The following is a 20,963-nucleotide window of genomic DNA, read 5'->3' on the forward strand; positions in this document are numbered from 1 at the left end:
CGCGTTCCAAAGGGGGGTTACTGTGCCACACTCGCGATCACATATATCAACTCTCAATATAAATAGATAAATTTGGATGAATAACAATGGAGCTTTGTGACCTGCCATTGGGTCTAGTAATTTGCTTAACCATTGTCAAAGGTAAAAGGCTAATTTTGGGTCCTACAAGGGGCATAAGAGGGCATGTATGTGGAATCAGAACCGTTGATCTTGTAGAATCTTAAGCCAACCCATATGTTAATGGTCCCATCTCATACTGACATCCCATGCGCAAGATAAAGGACTACACAAATTAAGATAAGAGGGTATGCCTTTGGAGATTAGACAGGTTTTTGGATGAAATTTCTGCAATGTAGGTGACAGATTTTTTTCTTTTGTCCATATTTCCAGTAACGGCAATGCTCTTGCAGATCGAGCCAAAAGAAATTTAGTCGTCTTACGATGAGAGTCATAATAAAAAGGCAACAAAAAGAATATTTAGAGAAAATGAAATGGATCGACAGATTCAAACTTTTTTGCCAAATAAATTGCTTCAGTCAGGCAAATTACGAGTTCTTGAATGGGGTGAGTCAAGCTTTGAATGAACATATTTTAAATTTTAAAATGATTCAACTATTCCAGGCGATCTCCCAACGGTATGCCAATGCTCTAAAGTTAAAACCATGCCTTGCCAAGCAGGAATTGAAACCTTTATGCGAAACCACACTAGCAAGCTTGCTTACAGATTTTCAGTTAAATGGTACAATGGTGAGTGTTGTGGCTGCATGTATGCAAGATTACCTATCGAAGAAGATTAGCAAAACACTCACCCAGCAACATATAGACATGGCATATAATGTCAAAGGATGTGATGAATCTCTAACATGTTTTTTTTTTTGAATGACTTGGATCTCTAACATGTTACTGGTGCTTTTTTTCTGATTTTCACGAGGTAAAAATTAAGTTAATCAGTAGTGGGACGTTTTTTTTCATATTTTCAGCTCTCTATTTTAGACCTCTCATTTGCTGGTAGAATTCCCCTCAAGCTATCAATCTGACGTTAAGATATTTACTCGGGTAAGTACTTGGGGGAGTTAAGGCTGAGTTGACTTTGGGTAGTTATTGAGCAATGAGATCAGTTTTCTAACAACTTGGGCGAGTGAAAGGGTTTCTGATTGACTCAATTGGGCCAAAACCGAGTTGATTCTAGCGAGTGAATGATTGATTCTCGGAGTTTTTAAACATTTGTATTAACAACCACTAATAGAAGTTTAAAATAAAGAGATTGCTGCCATTGTCAAAAGTAAGGGTGTCCTAGTATCATCTCCCAAAATGAAATCTCATGTTTGAGTATGGAATATCCCCTTAAAGTGCAACTACAAAATTTCTTTTCTGTAGTATCATGGTAGCGGCGGCATTGACGGGGTTACAGATCACATAGCAAATCAGGAATCTAATGGAAAGCTTGACGTGAGAAGGTCTTCACGGAGATCTCGAAGAAAAAGACAATTGTATGACGACTTGGAAACTCAAGAGGGCCCCCCACCTGTTAGTGGCATACCCCACCCTGGCGTACCATTGAGAAGTATACCTTTTAGAAGCATACCATACAGTACCTCTGTGTTAACAACTGAAGCGAAAGTTGGGTTTATGGAAAAAGTTGGGCGGCCTGCAATGCTATTTCTTCCTTCACATCCTACAGTTGAAGAGTGGGATAACATTGTGACTGTGGGTAAGAAAGGGATTGCTTTGACTGGATCTGTAGCTGAGAAGCAAGAGGGACAACCAATAGGACTGGTTGACATTGGTGTTTGCGAGAATGCCTACTTGTTCCATATATCCTTGCCGGGCGTGAAAAAGGATGAAAGTAAGTTGCATTCATTTTAGAAAAACAGGTGGATTATCGAGCTTCTTCATTTTTCACGCAAACAGCTATAATCTATTCTCTACTAAGACCAAAACTAGTTTCTAAGTTCGTAAATGTCCTTGAGGAAGTGCATATGAGAAATTGCCCAAATTGCATATTGCTGCTTTTGCTCAATTTTTCGGCATGATAAGATTATAAGAGCTGATCAATCTATAGTGATCAATTTTTTATTATTAACAAGCAATTTCATCTGAGGTTGCTCGATTTTTTGGCATGATAAGATTATAAGAGTTGATAAGATTAACAACCTCAAGATCCCATTTTATTAATACTTGATCAATCCTATCTCATAAGACCAGGTTATTCTAATGACAATTACCTGCCTCTTTATTGTTATTTGATCTCTTACTGTTTTCACTAAGCTGTTATGTTTGTGATTTCACGGGAATTCAGTTGTGAAGTCGAGGCCAATGGACGATTGTTAATAAAAGGAGTAACGATGACTGTTGAAAGGTTAATATTCAAGAACAGACAAGTGTTTGAGATGCAAACACAAAATCTTTGCCCCTCAGGGAAGTTCTCTGTCTCATTCCAGCTACCAGGACGGGTACAACCTCAAGAATTCCTAGGTAATTTTGGGGCCGATGGGATTCTCGAGGGGATAGTGATGAAGGAGGGAATAAAGAAACTATGACCTTATCTATAATAAAAGAGGATTTTGTCAACCAAAACACAATGAATAAGTTTTGGAATACTCACTGCACAAAGATCAGATTTAACATTGGGAACATTGTGGCATCTTTATATGCAAGCTTTTTATGCATTACAATTTATGCTTCTAGTCTGGACATCTTTGCTTTCAGAGGAATGACATGGTCTCTCATATCTTGCTAAAAAACTAAATGGTTATGCCATTTTATATAAATTACATGGTCCCATCCACATGATGTTAGCTGTTTTGATTGCATGCATGCATAATCTGGGTACTGATGGGGATTTGGGTATTTTTATTGGCAGATTCCTTTGGTATAGGAATTGTCATCTATGTTTGAAAGAGAAATTAGAATCATGATTAATATGGTAAGCCAATGTAGAATTTGTTTCCTAGACTGAGATCAAGGTTTGAACTTTGAAGTTAACAGTGAGTTCTGGATATCTGCCCTCGCCCATGCTATGATTTTTGAGCTTTTTTTTTTCTTTTCACTCTCCCAATTAGAGGAAGGTGAGTTGTGTTTCTTCAACTAGAAAGAGGTCTCATTCTCTCTTTCATCTGTTGGTGATTAACAGGGATGGAGTTTAGTAACCAGACAAAAATCTGCATATATTTTTTTTTTTTTGAGATGGCAAACAGATAATATTAATAAAAAAAGAGGGGGCCTGAGATGGACCACACACAAAGGAACATGGAACAAGGACAAGAAAAAAGAAAGAAAGAATAAAATACAATATCACGGAGGGAGATAATAAAAAATCTGCATATTTTTCACTTCCCCACCCCTTCATGCGGCTTCTCGGATGTATATTCGGGTCGGGTCGGGTTGCCCGACAGCCCAACCCGACCCAACCCGATTTCCAATTGGGGTTGATTTTTCCCAACCCAATTTGCGAAAAAGCCTAACCCGACCCAACCCAAATTCGGGTTGAACCCGACCTGCGTGGGAACATCCAAGTAACAACGACGGTTTGAAATTATATATAGTGCTAATGTTATCACTACCATATTTTATAATGGCACCACTCACCGTATTTTGATGATCGCACTCTTCACTGTATTAAAATGTACAGTATGGCCGGTACCCTGTGTCGGTACTTTTAGTATGTAGATTACGATTTTACCCTGAAATAATTTTAATAGAGATAGATGTTAGATATCAGCAGAGGGGTTAATGGTAAAAGAGTAATGCTAACGGGTAAATCCCAGACAAAAAGAAAAGAAATTTCTTTTGGATGAGCCACTTCCTACATAGGTTGTGCCCCAAAAATAATTTTCATAGGTTGATCCGAACCCTCCGATCTATAGAGGGTTATAGGTTGATCTAAACCGTCCATGTGATGGAACACAACATCAATCGGTTAAGCCTGTAAAACCATTTCCATAGGTTGATCCTAGCCCTCCAATCGATAGGGGTTTCCATAATTGTTGTTCCTCTTTAGATGCTCGGAATCCATCAATATTTTGCAAGTGTCCTGCATAAGTAATATCATGTAGTTCTTTCGTCATTGTCATATGTCTTTACCTCTTCTTGGTAGTTTTTTGCCGTAATTGTCATAGACAGGTACCCTGTGTCGGTACTTTTTGTATGTAGATTACGATTTTACCCTCAAATAATTTCTCATAGAGGCAGACGTTAGATATCAGCAAAGGGGTTAATGGTAAAAGAGTAATTCTGACGTGTGGATCAAAAGGTGGGACAAAAGCGAAAACGACGGCAAATGACACAAATGCCCTCACATGTGGGATACAATTGGAATTATGGCAGTGGGACACAAGCGGAAATAACAACAAAGGGTGGAAGAACTTAACCCACGATTCCGCCTTTATATAAAGTAGTTAGATTGCTAACCATGACTCTATCTTCAATTCCAGCACATTGTCATGGAAAGGTTAATCTTAAATCTTTCACAGTTTGGTTTTTGATCAAACATGAAGCTCTACTAGTTGAATTTAAGCTCCAAAATTTAAGATGCAAGCCTGATAATCTTACCTAAAATGTACCCATCTCCAATGATAAGAACTCTTTCATTAAAGAAGTGATTTTCCATCTCCAAGAATTAGAAAGGCCATTTTGAGAGGAGTGCTATCCCATTTGTTCTATTATAACTGTTGACTGGTGGTAGGTAAAAAATTCCCGACCACAGCAGTATGGGGGATTTTTAACTTGAGAAATAATATTTGGACTCCTCTGTTTTTAATATTAGCAGACCTTCATTGTACTAAACATCTATGGTTGGTTGTAGACTTGGGCAAGTGAAAGGGGTTTCTGATTGACTCGATTGGGCCAAAACCGAGTCGATTCTAGCGAGTGAATGATTGATTCTCGGAGCTTTTAAACATTGGTATCAACAACCACTAATACAAGTTTAAACATTGGTATCAACAACCACTAATACAAGTTTAAAATAAAGAGATTGCTGCCAGTGTCAAAAGCAAGGGAGTCCTAGTATCATCTCCCAAAATGAAATCTCATGTTTGAGTATGGAATATCCCCTGAAAGTGCAACTAAAAAACTTCTTTTCTGCACTGAGCAGTTTAATTGCCTTCATTGCTCTTCATATACTAAAAATCTTACTAAATTTTGCAGTTTAAAGAGCACATATATAAATACAACATGGACAACTTGTCCCAGCCCGAGTCTCTCACTCCCGTGGCATCAGAACCCTCAACCGTACCCAATTGGATGGAGACAACCGGAGAGCAGCATTTCTTATTGCTCTTTATTATGGGCACCTACTTTGGGCCTGATCTGAAGGATGAGAAGCCCAAAAAATCAGTTCTGCAGAGAATAGCTGAGGGTCTTCCACCATACACCACTGATCAATTAACAGGGTCGCAAATGAGAACCATGGAAATGGAGCGAGTATACTATTATGTACTTAGAAATGCAAATCAATCTGTTATAATTAAGCGACCTTTGTTCCGCCAGTTACTCGAAGGTAGTCTCTGTTTACGGTCTCTGGATTCAACTGCCGACCACCATCAGTTACCTGATCTCTTTCCTCTCCATTTGCACCGCCGGCAGAGGCAGTACAAAAAGGGATACAAAATCATTGAGAATGTTATATTTATTAACAACCCAGAAATCTCTTACATAAAGCCGGGGGATGTTGAGAGGTTTAAGAGGCTAACTGGGCTTGAGAATTTATTGCTGGATAGAGATGCTGCACGGTTTCATGGCAGTGGTGGGGTTACAGATCATGTGGCAAATCAGGAATCTAATGGAAAGCTTGACGTGAGAAGGTCTTCACGGAGATCTCGAAGAAAAAGACAATTGTATGACGACTTGGAAACTCAAGAGGGCCCGCCACCCGTTAGTGGCATACCCCACTGTGGCGTACCATTGAGAAGTATACCTTTGAGAAGCATACCATATAGTGGCTCTGTGTTGCCAACTGAAGAGAAAGTTGGGTCTGTGGAAAAAGTTGGGCCCGCAATGCTCTTTCTTCCTTCACCTCCTACTGTTGAAGAGTGGGATAACATTGTGACTGCAGGTAAGAAAGGGATTGCTTTGACTGGAACTGTAGCTGAGAGGCAAGTGGGACCACCAATAGGACTGGTTGACATTGGTGTTTGTGAGAGTGCCTACTTGTTCCATATATCCTTGCCGGGCGTGAAAAAGGATGAAAGTAAGTTGCGTTCATTTTAGAAAAACAGGTAGATTATCGAGCTTCTTCATTTTTCACGCGAACAGCTATAATCTATTCTCTACTGAGACGAAAACTGGTTTCTAAGTTCGTAAATGTTCTTGAGCAAGTGCATATGAGAAATTGCCCAAATTGCATATTGCTGCTTTTGCGCAATTTTTCGGCATGATGAGATTATGAGAGCTGATCAATCTATCATGATCAATTTCTTATTATTAACAAGCAATTTCTTCTGAGGTTGCTAAATTTTTCGGTATGATAAGATTATAGGGGTTGATAAGATTAACAACCTCAAGATCAATTTTTTTTAACACTAGATCAATCCTATCTCATAAGACCAGGTTATTCTTATGACAATGACCTGCCTCTGCATTGTTATTTGATCTCTTACGGTTCTCACCAAGCTGTCCTAACTCTTCAACTAGAAAGAGGTCTCATTCTCTCTTATCTGTTGGTGAATAGCAGGGATGGAGCTTAGTACTAGACAAAAATCTTTGTCCAGTGCCCACCAAATGAATGTAAAACCATGAAGATTTTTGTATTGGAGATGATATTAAACTGATTCCACTTTCTTCTACGTTACTATGTTGGCTTTTCATTTCCAGAAAGAGAGAAACAGAAGGTGTAGAAATGCTAGGAAAAGTAGGGAAATGATATCGCGCCCACCACCCCACCCCCCCCCCCCCCCCCCCCCCGCGCCTCAAATGGATAAAATCCCCCGCTTTAACGGTTTCTGTGAGAATGGTTTACTGCTTGAGGGTAAATTCACCCCCTTTAACGTTTTTCTTTTCCTTTAAAACTTAACGGATAATGTTAAACAGGGGTATTTTATCCGTGAGGGGAGGGGGTGCATAATACTTCCCGAAAAGTATTGGAAATCTTAATTCCCTTTTTTTGTATTCATGGACACTAGCATATCCTTGGGCCTTTCCAGACAAATGGATCTTATATGAATTGTATGATAAAATACCACACGAATGGCTATGTAAGAATCTTATACATCCTAGGTCCACCTTTTCAATCATTTTCAATTCCGCAGTTTGTTTTATGGTTTATCATTCATGGATTATCTATATTTGTGTTTGTCTATATAATCTAATTTGATTAGATTGATTATATAATCTAATTTGATTAGAATTACAATGATTAGATTGATTATATAATCTAATTTGATTAGAATTACAAAAAATAGGTTTGTTTCTTTGCCTCAGGTTGTTAAGTGCCAACGTTGAGAGGCCTTTTTTTAATCCATGTGAACACCCTGTAGACTTTTTTATGTACAATTTACTTGGTAAAATGTGATGACCAATGGATGTATCAGTCTTTTATTTATTTTTTGCTGGGATTTGCTAGGGACCATCGCAGAAGGCATTTCGCAGCTGGGCTGTTGCATGTGAGAAGCAGCCACACGGTTAGATTTTGTCTTGCTCATTTAATTAATCTGAGGTGGATAACCACCTCACACGCAACATCTCAGCCCGAAGTGCCTTCTGCTATTGTGCCTAGCAAATCATTTTTTTCTTAGGCTCTATTCCTTTTGACGTAAAATCGGTGTAAAACAAATTTTAATCCCATTCTTCCATGAGTAAAATTGTTTTATGCCCCATTTTGGGTCGAAAGAAACAGAGCCTTAAAGAATATAGTGGTGCTAGAGGAATGAGACTGCTTCAAGGCGCGAGATGTTTTATACGCATCATTTTCAAAAGCAAAACTTTTTTATTTATTTTGAAAAAAATTCCAACATTTTCTACCCATTTTTTCGGGCAAGAGCTGTTATATACCCATCATCATGGCTTGAAGATTTTTGCCATCATATGTATTGCTAACTATGACTCTAGCTCCAATTCCAACAGATAGCCAATGCAAAAGCTAATCTTAAATCTTTTACAGTTCGGTTTTCGATCAAACATGAAGCTATACTAGTTGAATTTAAACTCCAAAATTTAATATGCAAGCCTAGGGGGTGTCAACAGATCCACTTTGGATCGGATCCACCTATGTCTTAGTCACGATCTATTCAAATCCCTTGTCGGTCGGATCGGATTCGGAGTGTTCTTCGGACCCTACTTCTTGTGTCCCGGTCATGATTCATTTCAAATCAGACCGTCTATCGGAGTGTCCTAGTAGGTCCTACTTACAAAACAACAAAAAATCTCAGTTTTCTTCATTTGAAATGGATTCCAAAACTTCCTCAATTCAGAAAAAGAATTAGTCACTATATCTAATAACAACCCATGATTTTGGTGAAGAGTAGGATTTTATTGTTGAAAAGTATTCTAATGTTGAAGGGTGCGTGATGATAAAACTTTCTTGTACCTAATCATTGTTGAGGATGTGTGGCAAGTTTACAAAGAAGAAGAAGAAGAAAAAAAACCCTTAACTGATTGAGGAAATGAAGAGAAAAAGATGTTTGGAAACCGGGGGGGGGGGGGGGGGGGGGGTTGGGGGGCGTGTAGTCGTTAGCTAAGCAATATTTAGTTCATTTTTAATTTTTATGAAGAACCTCTCGACTAAATATAAGAAATATTTTGAGGGTATTTTGAATAAGCACTGTTTCATTAAAGTAGTGATTTTCCATCTCCAAGAATTAGAAAGGCCATTTTGAGAGAAGTGCTATCCCATTTGTTCTGTTATAGTTAATATCAGAGTTTGGGAAACTCACTGCTGATTGACTGGTGGTAGGCAAAAATTCCCAACCACAGCAATATAGGGGGTTTTTAACTTGAGAAATAATATTTGGACTCCTGTTTTTAGTATTGTCAGACCTTCATTCTCTTAAAATTTTCTGGTTGGTTGTAGATGTTAAAGAATAACTGATTAAATTTAGCAGATCTTTGGAGATTGTAGTACGTTGTTTAGATTAGGATCCTTCTCTTATATTTATCTTTTAATTCTAACATTTTTATCTGGAAGTGCTTATATAAGCACTGATTATTGCTAATAAAGATCATTAGAGATTAGTGAAATCTTCTCAACTCTTCAGTAGATGGCTTGTTGGGACTGTAACAGCCACTGAAAAGGTGAACAAAAAAACTAAAAGGGCTGCCAATATCAAAGAGAGTAGTGGATATCATCTCCTTTTACCTTCTGTCAAAAAAAAAAGAAAAAAGCTCAGGTTTGGGATACTCATTGGCTCACCCGCTAAATGCGCCATTTGCTATTTTTGTTTGGGGTCGGGATATTAAGAAGAATAGAGGCGAGCCTTGGCGCAATGGAAAGGTTTCTCCGTTGTGACCACCAGTTCGAGTCACAGAAACAACCTCTCGCAAAGCAGGGGTAAGGCTGTGTACATCTAGCCCTCTCCAGACCCCGCAATGGTGGGAGCCTCGTGCACTGGGCCGCCCTTTTTTATATTGGGATATTATGAATAATGCTTCTATTGGGACTGCATTACAATTACTATACAACTTGATAATGAAAACAAGTTTATTGGATAAAAACTTATCACATTGCCATGACTGGATCTACAAAAAATGATTATTTTGTCTGAGTTCTCTCTTCAGGAGGCCTCCTATAGAGAAAATAACTACCATATACTGATATATCTGCACAACAGAGTTTTTTCAAGCACCCCCTTAGTACAGCTTTGGCCACCAATGTCATAACAGAAAGTTACAACAAACTTGGTTTTTGTATGTGTAAACATCGCAATTGTATCAATCCCTTGAAATAACAATAACATAAAATAACAAATAACCACCTTATGCTGCCGCTTCTAGAGTCTTTGACGGCAGTTCACTGCATAAATGGAGTTACCTGGAACTCACCTTGTACTGCCGCTTCTAGAAGCAAAACAATAGAAGGAAACGAGACCAAGGTTACCTGGAACCATGGTTTCAAATTTCGGTTACGGAATGCGTTTCGGTCCTCACCAAAACCGAAATTTTGGCCAAAATCTGACGAAATCAGTTAATGCATATTTTTTTCTCGAATAGAATTTTGACCGAAATTTCTGAAATTTCAGCCAAAATTTCGGGATAATATGACATGATTCTAAAAAATCTCAATTTTTGGTTGAAATCTCTTAATTTTCGGAAGAAATTTCCACCCAAATTTTGAAATTTTGGCCGAAAAAAACTATCATTTCAGGTGTTGCCGATTTCGGTTTGGGTCTCGAGCAAAACCTGAAATTTCGGATTTCACTCAAAATTTAAAACCATGCCCGGAACGCGGTTCGTTATGGTACGTGGTACGGGAACAGGCACGATGGTAGCCCGTGGTACGGTGAGGGTAGGCTAAGTAGGTTTGCTATTTTCGCTCGCGAGTCGATTTGGAGTGCAAATCTGGGTCGCTCCAGTACTTTATATATATATATATATATATATATATATATATATATATTCATTTATTTTTACAAGAATATCATTCTATAGTCCACAATACATACATTTAATAAACAAAACCAAAAGCCTCGTATATTCCATTCATATATATTCAAGATGAAAATTCCAGTTCCAATCCAATCCAATCCATAATATATAAAATTTGAAGATCTCCAAATATTACTAAATTAAGCACCAACATATATTGTATTCTCAATTTAAATGAAAGCAGAGAAAAAATAATTACCCAATTCTAAAATAAAAATATAAAAACATGAATAAACTAATAAACTATTGTACAGGTCTTTTTTCCTAGTCCACCGAACTGTTCCCTCTCTCTATGCATCTCTCCCTTTCCTGCGGGTTGTCCGGGTCGCCAGTTTTGGCGATCCGGGTCGCAAACAACCCATGGTTTGGGTTGGCGAACCCAGATCGCTGGTCAAAGGGTGAGAGGGCGACCCAGGTAACATTGAATGAGACTCATCCACTAGAACAGTTCCTCACTTCTAGGCACAATGCTAGAAAGCCTCATACATGGAAATGAAGCACATGGCCCCTTCAGTTCGGAAGAGACCTAGGTGCAGATTCACTCAGCCTCCCCTATTTCTCTAATGAAAAAGGGCACAATTACTAGTTTCTACCCATTGAAGGACTCAAAGAGAAAAGGAGTCTGTAGGGCCAATCCCTGGCTCAATCAATCAGAAGGTAAGAGAGGGAGAGAGAAGAGGCTATCTAGCCTAATTCAATGAAAAATGAATCGCCAATTGGATTAGGGCCCATGATATGTGTTTGAATTTGTAGGATAGAAATATGCTCCTTGATAGGTTTGCTATCTGATTATAGGATTGAAAGGTGTTATGTACCAATCCTGGTTGAGGAAGATGAGTCTCTACTAGGATTCTTGATCTCATCTAAATATCTATTTAAACATAACAAACTGTTCTCCACATGCAACATAGCAGCTAAAAGAATGAAACTAATCCTACCATGTACCATCGTATTTTTCCTAAAGATTTATGTGATAAACTCTTAATAGATAGAAGAACATCACAAAAAGGAAAGTATATCTATCAGGAGGATTTTTGGATCAAGGCATGCATTTTGGAGAGAGAGAGAGGGAGAGAGAGAGAGAGAGATCTTCTGATGTTCGCCATTACTATTTAGAGAATAAAATCAGGGGAATTAAATGAATAAGACTACATCTGAGCCCATGTGGCTGCTCTCTTATGCAACAGTCGGTCCTCAAAATGCCTTCTGCGATGGTCCGTAGGAAATTCCTAAAATCAGATCTTTTTGTGATAGACTCTTCACCCAAGAAGGGTCTTTTAGGGAGGAGCCTAAAAGTGACTTTCTTTTTAGATCTTTGTCGAGCATGATCCTTTTGACTTGGACGGTTAAGATAGAGGAAACTAAAAAAGGAAAAAAAAATTGAAGCTCGTGGTTAAATGTATTTGTGCTAATGGTGGACAGTGAGATTGTTTCGAATCTTATAGAGCTGGCTCATTAATGAGTAATGACGCGTCGTATTCTCTGCCACTGCTCGTTTTCTCATCTTCTCTATTAATAACCCAAAAACGCTGAATACCGCATCTCTTTCTCCATCTGAAGAAAGGCTAATAGCAAGAGCAAGGTATATCATTTTATGCTATTATTTCTGCTTCATTCCAATTCTTTTCTGCTGACGATTAAAGAAAAATGATCATTTGTGTTTCTGGGTTAGGGTTTGTTTTAATTGGTTCTTTTTCTTGTAACTACCTGCGTATGTAAACATGCATGAAAGATTAGATTTGGGGTTTTAACCAAATAATATTCGTTCCCTTCTCTCTCTCTCTCTCTCTCTCTCTCTCTCTCTCTCTCCTGGTTAGGTAAACATGCATAGCAAATTAGGTTTAGGGTTTGAGACAAATAGTGCTTGTTTGATTTTTTGTTCTTAAGTGTTGGTGTTTTTTGTTCTCTCTCGCTCACCTTTTAACCGGTTTGAAGCCCACCACAACTTGGAGTACTCTGGTCATTTTTTACGACTAGGGCTATTTTGGTCATTTAACATGATATGGGATATTTTGGTCATTTTTGTATCATGGGGGTATTTTATTTAGGGAAATGATATCAGCACCACTATATTTTGATATTTGCACTAACCTATCTTGTCTTCTAGCATTTAAAGTGATGCCAAAAGGTTATTACACATTCCCCAAAAAAATTCACAAGACAAATAAAAAAGAAAAGACAAGATGACTCGGGGGTATTCTAGTCATTTTACCTATATGGGGTATTTCGACCATTTTATGTCATAAGGGTATTTTAGTCATTTCTCACTACTTAGGTGTTTTTTGGCCATTTTCACCCGATATGGGTGTATTTCGATCATTTTCATGATGAGGGGGGTATTTTGGTCATTTTATCGATTTTGTGTATTTTGATCATTTTTTATGTCATGGAGGTATTTCAATTTTTCATGACTCAGGGGTGACTCAGGGGTGTTCTGGTTTTTTTTTTTTTTTTTTTCACCTTCTATGTCGTTTTTTGATCATTGTTATATTATGTGGGCATTTTAGTTATTTCCCCCACCTTAAACATATTTTGGTCATTTTCACTCATTACAGGTCAGATTTAGATTTATAAATAACCTATCTAAAAAAGAATTTATAAATAAAATTTTTATACTAACTTGAATAATTTGGAATTAATGTGGATTTGGTCAAGTGCCTTTGGAGGACATTTAAAGCCATTTTTTTTTCTTTACATTCCAGAATCAGAATATCACCCCCTTGGGTGGTAAACAAAAAGCACTAAATATTCCCTTGTTTTCTCCCAATCAGAGTTTAGTATTGTTTCCGATTTCGTTTTGCAAACGAAACTAGGCTAGAATCGCCTAAATTGGAATCGGATATCGATACTGATTTCCAATTCCGGCATTCCAAACGCACCCTTAGGCTCTGTTCCCAGGAGACCAAATCCCGGGAAAACCCCCTTTTTTTCCCGAGAAAGCTAAAATTCGCATGTTCACTTGTCTTCACGGGATTTTGAAGGAGCCTAGGTGGAAAATGTCACATCTGACATGGAAATTGGGAAAAATGATGTGGAAATGAGTCTTTTCTCACGAGTGTGAGATTCCTTTTCCCTTTTTTTTGGTCGGATTTGCTTTCCCAGGAAAACTAGTGAAAAAAGTGGGCAAGCAGTTTCTGGGGAAACCTTTTCCCGCGCAAGTGAACAGGCGCGGGAAACCTTTTCCTGCACAGTTTCCCTAGATTTCTTTTCCTAATACCACGTCAGATTCCCGGGAAACTTTTTCTTTTCCTTTCCCGGGAAAACAAGTGAACAGGAGAATCAGGGGAATTAAATGGAGACAAAATCTGAGCCCACAAGGAGAGTTTTTTTTTTTCGAATCTTAGAGCTGGGCTAATTAATGACACGTCGTGTTCTTTGGTACTGTTCGTTTTCTCGTCTTCTCTATTGATAACTCAAAAACGGCTGAAAAGCGCATATCTCCTGAAAACAGGCAAATAGCAAGAGCAACGTATATGATTTTATGCTATTATTTATGCTTCATTCCACTTCTTTTCTACTAAGTACTGACCCTTAAAGAAAACTGATCATTTGTGTTTCTGGGTTAGGGTCTGTTCCATTGGTTCTTTTTCTTGAAACATGCTGTGCATGTAAACATGCATGAAAGATTAGATTTGGAGTTTTAAGCAAATGATATTCGTTCCTCTCTCTCTCTCTCTCTCTCTCTCTCTCAGAGTGCTTGTTTGCACTTTTGTTCTTTACTGTTGGTGTTTTTGATGGGCTGGTTATGACTGTTGGAGACAAATTAAGGGCTGTGATAAACTCACCACTCTCAACTTTCTCTCTCACAAACGTATGTACCCTCACAACTTTCTCTATCTCTTTCAACACAGCTCCTTGGTGGGGCCTAAAACGTGTTTTAGGTCTTTGAACAGGTAGGCCCCAACCCCACTGCATTTATTAAAAGAAAATGTGCACGTGCATACAGAGACATTATAATACACATTTAAAAAAAAGAAAAGAACTTGGGTTCACCTTATTTGAAGATCCAAACCGTTCATTTGTTGGGCCCCGATGTAAATAGGCCTTGCCCATAAAATCATTTATGGACCCTTTGATCTATTGACAGAAGACACCATAAAACAAATTGAAGAGTTAGGATCATTCTATGGATATGATTTTTGGTGGGGGATGCCTATTTACATCTGGGCCATCAAAATAAAGAGATAGCTGCCAGCGTCAAAGCAAGGGAGTACTAATATGATCTCCCAAAATGAAATCTCATGTTCGAGTATGGAATATTAGCTAAACGTGCAACTAAAAACTTTCTTTTCTGCACTCGTCAGTTTAATTGCCTTTATTGCTCTTCATATGCTAAAAATCTTACTAAATTTTGCAGTTTAAAGAGCACATTTGCAAATACAACATGGGATCTAATGTAAAGACTGAATCGAGAGGATCATCACCTCCTACAGTTGCACCAGCAATGCTCATTTTTCCTTCACCTCGTACAGTTGAAGAGTGGGATAACTTAGTGAGTACTGCAGGTAAAAAAGGGATTGCTTTGACAGGAACTGCAGCGGAGAGGCAACGTGGACCGCCGGTAGGACTGGTTGACATTGGTGTTAGTGAGAATGCCTATTTGTTCCATATGTGCTTGCCGGGCGTAAAATGCAATGAGGGTAAGTTGCATTCATTTTAGAAAAAGACAAGGACATTATCAAGCTTCTTCATTTTTCATGTGAGCAGCTATAATCTATTCTCTATTGAGACCAAAATTAGTCTTCTAAATTCGTAAATGTTCGTGAGGAAATGCATATGACAATTTTCCCAAACTGCAAATTGATGCTCTTGCTTAATTTTTCTGCATGATAAATAACAAGAAGTTGCATTGGGATTGACAAATAAGGCAAGGTATTTTGAAGATAATCATAACTTCCATGAGAAATGAGAACCACCAAAATTAGTTTTGCTATTACATGGTGTTACTTTCGATATCAATTGTTGTCCCCTTTTTTGGAAAATGTCAAAAATTTAAAAAGGCTTGAATTAGGATTTATGATGTTTACATTGGTGAAGAGAAGATACGCTGATCCACCATAGTGGCATGTATGGAGTCTAATTCTTAGCATACTGGTCATTTTTGTCAGTTGAAGTATCAATTCAGGTGTTTCTCTTCTCTTCATTATCACATCCTATATTGGAAAACTGTTTCTGAGCTCGAGCTCAAGCATATCTGAGCTTGAGCTCAGAAACATTTTTGCCTATATATATGGTAGTGCATAATTTGTTGTACCAAGATAACTGTTATTGGCTGTAAGTGCTGAAACGATAAAGGAACACTGACCCAATGATAAAACCAACCAGATCATACTTATTGCAGTAAGTGTACCTCATATATTTGAGCTTCTATTATTTTTATGGAGTAGATAAATCCTATCCCATAAGACCATGTTATTCTTATTACAATTACCTGCCTCTCGATTGTTATTTGATCTCTTACGATTTTCACTGAGCTGTTGTGTTTGTGATTGCAGAAGATAAATTCAGTATTGAAATCAATGGTAATGGGCGAGTGGTAATAAAAGGGGAAACCACGACGGGTGAAAGAGTAATATCCAAAAATGGACAAGTGTTTGTGATGCAAACACAAAATCTTTGCTCCTCAGGGCACTTCTCTGTCTCATTCCAGCTGCCAGGACCGGTAGAATATACAGAATTCTCAGGTTCTTTCAGGGGTGGTGGGATTCTTGAGGGGGTAGTGATGAAGAAGCGAATGAAGAACGAATGACCTTATCTAGAGTAAAAGCTCAGGTTAAACATCAGGAACAATGTGCCATCTTTATATATAAGCTTTTTATGCGATATAATTTGTTTTTCTAGTCTGGACATCTTTGCTTTTAAAGGAATGACGTGGTCTCATATATCTTGCTGAACAAAACTAAATGGTTGTGCCATTTTATTTAAACTACATGGGCCCATCCACATGATGTTAGCTATTTTGATTGCATGCATACAGGATCTACTAAAGATGGCAAAATAGTAAATGGCATCTTGGGGAGTTAAGAAGGGTACTTGGAGGGATTTGGATATTTTTATTGGAAGTTCCTTTGGTACAGGAATTGACTCAAACTTTTCTGTCCGAAAGCGAAATTAGAATCATGATTAATGGTGGTAAGCCAATGTAGAATTTTCCCTTGCCCATGCTTGGATTTTTGTGCCTTTTTTTTTGTCAGCAAATTAGAGGAAGGTGGGTTGTGTTTCTTCAACTAGAAAGAGGTCTCATTCTCTTTCAACTGTTTGTGCTTATAGTGCAAGATCGTGTTTGCCCGTGGTTGCAGGCATCTTGGCCGAACCATGTAAATCTCAGTATTCATCTTGTGGTTTGTGCTTATTTCTTTTTTCGTTTACTTGCGCACGATTGGATCGGATTTGCTTGGGGAATTTTCTCAACGCGTTCCAAAGGGGGGTTACTGTGCCACACTCGCGATCACATATATCAACTCTCAATATAAATAGATAAATTTGGATGAATAACAATGGAGCTTTGTGACCTGCCATTGGGTCTAGTAATTTGCTTAACCATTGTCAAACGTAAAAGGCTAATTTTGGGTCCTACAAGGGGCATAAGAGGTCATGTATGTGGAATCAGAACCGTTGATCTTGTAGAATCTTAAGCCAACCCATATGTTAATGGTCCCATCTCATACTGACATCCCATGCGCAAGATAAAGGACTACACAAATTAAGATAAGAGGGTATGCCTTTGGAGATTAGATAGGTTTTTGGATGAAATTTCTGCAATGTAGGTGACAGATTTTTTTCTTTTGTCCATATTTCCAGTAACGCCAATGATCTTGCAGATCGAGCCAAAAGAAATTTAGTCGTCTTACAATGAGAGTCATAATAAAAAGGCAACAAAAAGAATATTTAGAGAAAATGAAATGGATCGACAGATTCAAACTTTTTTGCCAAATAAATTGCTTCAGTCAGGCAAATTACGAGTTCTTGAATGGGGTGAGTCAAGCTTTGAATGAACATGTTTTAAATTTTAAAATGATTCAACTATTCCAGGCGATCTCCCATCGGTATGCCAATGCTCTAAAGTTAAAACCATGCCTTGCCAAGCAGGAATTGAAACCTTTATGCGAAACCACACTAGCAAGCTTGCTTACAGATTTTCAGTTAAATGGTACAATGGTGAGTGTTGTGGCTGCATGTATGCAAGATTACCTATCGAAGAAGATTAGCAAAACACTCACCCAGCAACATATAGACATGGCATATAATGTCAAAGGATGTGATGAATCTCTAACATGTTTTTTTTTTTGAATGACTTGGATCTCTAACATGTTACTTGTGCTTTTTTTCTGATTTTCACGAGGTAAAAATTAAGTTAATCAGTAGTGGGACGTTTTTTTTCATATTTTCAGCTCTCTATTTTAGACCTCTCATTTGCTGGTAGAATTCCCCTCAAGCTATCAATCTGACGTTAAGATATTTACTCGGGTAAGTACTTGGGGGAGTTAAGGCTGAGTTGACTTTGGGTAGTTATTGAGCAATGAGATCAGTTTTCTAACAACTTGGGCGACTGAAAGGGTTTCTGATTGACTCAATTGGGCCAAAACTGAGTTGATTCTAGCGAGTGAATGATTGATTCACGGAGTTTTTAAACATTTGTATTAACAACCACTAATAGAAGTTTAAAATAAAGAGATTGCTGCCAATGTCAAAAGTAAGGGTGTCCTAGTATCATCTCCCAAACTGAAATCTCATGTTTCTGTATGGAATATCCCCTTAAAGTGCAACTACAAAATTTCTTTTCTGTAGTATCTTGGTAGCGGCGGCATTGACGGGGTTACAGATCACGTGGCAAATCAGGAATCTAATGGAAAGCTTGACGTGAGAAGGTCTTCACGGAGATCTCAAAGAAAAAGACAATTGTATGATGACTTGGAAACTCAAGAGGGCCCCCCACCTGTTAGTGGCATACCCCACCCTGGCGTACCATTGAGAAGTATACCTTTTAGAATCATACCATATAGTACCTCTGTGTCAACAACTGAAGAGAAAGTTGGGTTTATTGAAAAAGTTGGGCCTGCAATGCTATTTCTTCCTTCACATCCTACAGTTGAAGAGTGGGATAACATTGTGACTGTGGGTAAGAAAGGGATTGCTTTGACTGGATCTGTAGCTGAGATGCAAGAGGGACAACCAATAGGACTGGTTGACATTGGTGTTTGCGAGAATGCCTACTTGTTCCATATATCCTTGCCGGGCGTGAAAAAGGATGAAAGTAAGTTGCATTCATTTTAGAAAAACAGGTGGATTATGGAGCTTCTTCATTTTTCACGCAAACAGCTATAATCTATTCTCTACTAAGACCAAAACTAGTTTCTAAGTTCGTAAATGTCCTGGAGGAAGTGCATATGAGAAATTGCCCAAATTGCATATTGCTGCTTTTGCTCAATTTTTCGGCATGATAAGATTATAAGAGCTGATCAATCTATAGTGATCAATTTTTTATTATTAACAAGCAATTTCATCTGAGGTTGCTCGATTTTTTGGCATGAGAAGATTATAAGAGTTGATAAGATTAGCTGGGGCCGCATTCAAACTATGGATTTTTTGAGGAAACGAGGAATGTGGTTGGTAGATCACTGTCCTCTATGTTTATCCGCTGGGGAATCCATTGACCACCTTTTCATACACTGTAAGGTTGCTCGCCATATTTGGGGTCTTATTTTTTCTCGTTTTGGAATCAGTTGGGTCCCCTCCAACTCTATGGCTGAATTCATTCAGAGTTGGGCCTGGACTCCTTGGAAAAGAAAAGGCAGAACGCTGTGGAAGATGTGTCTCCTGGCCTCATGGTGGTTCTTGTGGAAAGAGAGGAATGCTCGTATCTTTGAAGGGAAGGCTAGATCTCCCTATTGGATTTATATTCAGTTGATAGCTGCGGTCATATCCTGGGCTCGAAGCCTTCCCCTGTTTCGTTTTGTTTCAGCTTTCGACCTCTGGGAAGGATGGTCAATCATATACTTGGAATCGGCTACCAAAGTGAAAATCCTCCCCTCCTGGATTCCTCCTCCTCCGGGGTCCCTGAAACTTAACTTTGACGGATCGTCTATCGGCAATCCAGGAATGGCAGGAGTAGGGGGGTTATGTAGAAACCACAAAGGGGAAGTCCTCTGGGCCTACTCGGGGCCTATCGGAGTGGCAGACTCAAACGAGGCAGAGGTCCGAGCCGTTCATAGCGGGCTTCTCTCGATGCCTCGTCTAGAGTGCGACAAAATTATCGTCGAAGGGGATTCCTTAAATGTTATTCGCTGGCTTTCGGGTAACGCTTCTCCCCCTTGGCGATTTTTGCCTCTCTTAGAGGAAATAGAGGACAGAGCTAAGGGCTCCTCAATAGTTTTTCGCCATGTCAGGAGATCAGCCAATGCGGAAGCAGACACCCTTGCCAAGAAAGGAGTCTTTCGGGCTGCGTTTGAGTGCTTTGACTATCTACCTCTTGAATTATTGTACTGCTATCTTTGTATTATCTTTGTTCCTTCAGGACCACCTCGGTTCTGTTTTTACATATATCTTTGTATTATCTTTGTTCCTTCAGGACCACCTCGGTTCTGTTTTTACATATATATATATATATATATATATATATATATTCTGTTGCCCTTTTCAAAAAAAAAAAAGAGTTGATAAGATTAACAACCTCAAGATCCCATTTTATTAATACTTGATCAATCCTATCTCATAAGACCAGGTTATTCTAATGACAATTACCTGCCTCTTTATTGTTATTTGATCTCTTACTGTTTTCACTAAGCTGTTATGTTTGTGATTGCACGGGAATTCAGTTGTGAAGTCGAGGCCAATGGGCGATTGTTAATAAAAGGAGTAACGATGACCGGTGAAAGGTTAATATTCAAGAACAGACAAGTGTTTGAGATGCAAACACAAAATCTTTGCCCCTCAGGGAAGTTCTCTGTCTCATTCCAGCTACCAGGACGGGTAGAACCTCAAGAATTCCTAGGTAATTTTGGGGCCGATGGGATTCTCGAGGGGATAGTGATGAAGGAGGGAATAAAGAAACTATGACCTTATCTATAATAAAAGAGGATTTTGTCAACCAAAACACAATGAATAAGTTTTGGAATACTCACTGCACAAAGATCAGATTTAACATTGGGAACATTGTGGCATCTTTATATGCAAGCTTTTTATGCATTACAATTTATGCTTCTAGTCTGGACATCTTTGCTTTCAGAGGAATGACATGGTCTCTCATATCTTGCTAAAAAACTAAATGGTTATGCCATTTTATATAAATTACATGGTCCCATCCACATGATGTTAGCTGTTTTGATTGCATGCATGCATAATCTGGGTACTAATGGGGATTTGGGTATTTTTATTGGCAGATTCCT

At 38.5% G+C, this 20,963-nt stretch overlaps 3 protein-coding genes across 3 annotated transcripts; all 3 read left to right on the forward strand.

Moving 5' to 3' along the window:
* Nucleotides 1-86: 86 nt before the first annotated feature.
* On the forward strand, nt 87-2,540 carry LOC143853225 (uncharacterized). The gene is made up of 4 exons (XM_077362959.1): nt 87-185; nt 622-747; nt 1,378-1,846; nt 2,269-2,540. Exons 1-4 carry the CDS (start codon nt 87-89, stop codon nt 2,538-2,540), a joined length of 966 nt encoding a protein of 321 aa, XP_077219074.1.
* Nucleotides 2,541-5,128: 2,588 nt separating this feature from the next.
* LOC143852877 (increased DNA methylation 2-like) lies at nt 5,129-16,922 on the forward strand. The gene is made up of 2 exons (XM_077362515.1): nt 5,129-6,190; nt 16,077-16,922. The coding sequence occupies exons 1-2, from the start codon at nt 5,176-5,178 to the stop codon at nt 16,325-16,327; spliced, it is 1,266 nt and encodes a 421-aa protein (XP_077218630.1). The 5' UTR covers nt 5,129-5,175; the 3' UTR covers nt 16,328-16,922.
* Nucleotides 16,923-17,075: 153 nt separating this feature from the next.
* On the forward strand, nt 17,076-20,634 carry LOC143853226 (uncharacterized). Its single transcript, XM_077362960.1, has 4 exons — nt 17,076-17,174; nt 17,611-17,736; nt 18,367-18,832; nt 20,363-20,634. The coding sequence occupies exons 1-4, from the start codon at nt 17,076-17,078 to the stop codon at nt 20,632-20,634; spliced, it is 963 nt and encodes a 320-aa protein (XP_077219075.1).
* Nucleotides 20,635-20,963: the final 329 nt, after the last annotated feature.

This window comes from Tasmannia lanceolata, unplaced genomic scaffold (genome assembly GCF_043159265.1).
Source record: "Tasmannia lanceolata isolate RefF3 unplaced genomic scaffold, GAP_Taslan_0.1 ptg000019l, whole genome shotgun sequence".
In the NCBI taxonomy this organism is placed as follows: Eukaryota; Viridiplantae; Streptophyta; class Magnoliopsida; order Canellales; family Winteraceae; genus Tasmannia; species Tasmannia lanceolata.

Coding starts and splice junctions, on each gene's coding strand:
- LOC143853225 (XM_077362959.1), top strand. CDS start 87: ATGGAGCTTTGTGACCTGCCATTGGGTCTAGTAATTTGCTTAACCATT. Junction 748..1,377: donor TTCAGTTAAATGGTACAATG/GTGAGTGTTGTG, acceptor TCTTTTCTGTAG/TATCATGGTAGCGGCGGCAT. Junction 1,847..2,268: donor GGGCGTGAAAAAGGATGAAA/GTAAGTTGCATT, acceptor GTTTTCACTAAG/CTGTTATGTTTGTGATTTCA.
- LOC143852877 (XM_077362515.1), top strand. CDS start 5,176: ATGGACAACTTGTCCCAGCCCGAGTCTCTCACTCCCGTGGCATCAGAA. Junction 6,191..16,076: donor GGGCGTGAAAAAGGATGAAA/GTAAGTTGCGTT, acceptor TGATTGCAGAAG/ATAAATTCAGTATTGAAATC.
- LOC143853226 (XM_077362960.1), top strand. CDS start 17,076: ATGGAGCTTTGTGACCTGCCATTGGGTCTAGTAATTTGCTTAACCATT. Junction 17,175..17,610: donor CAAGGGGCATAAGAGGTCAT/GTATGTGGAATC, acceptor CAACTATTCCAG/GCGATCTCCCATCGGTATGC. Junction 17,737..18,366: donor TTCAGTTAAATGGTACAATG/GTGAGTGTTGTG, acceptor TCTTTTCTGTAG/TATCTTGGTAGCGGCGGCAT.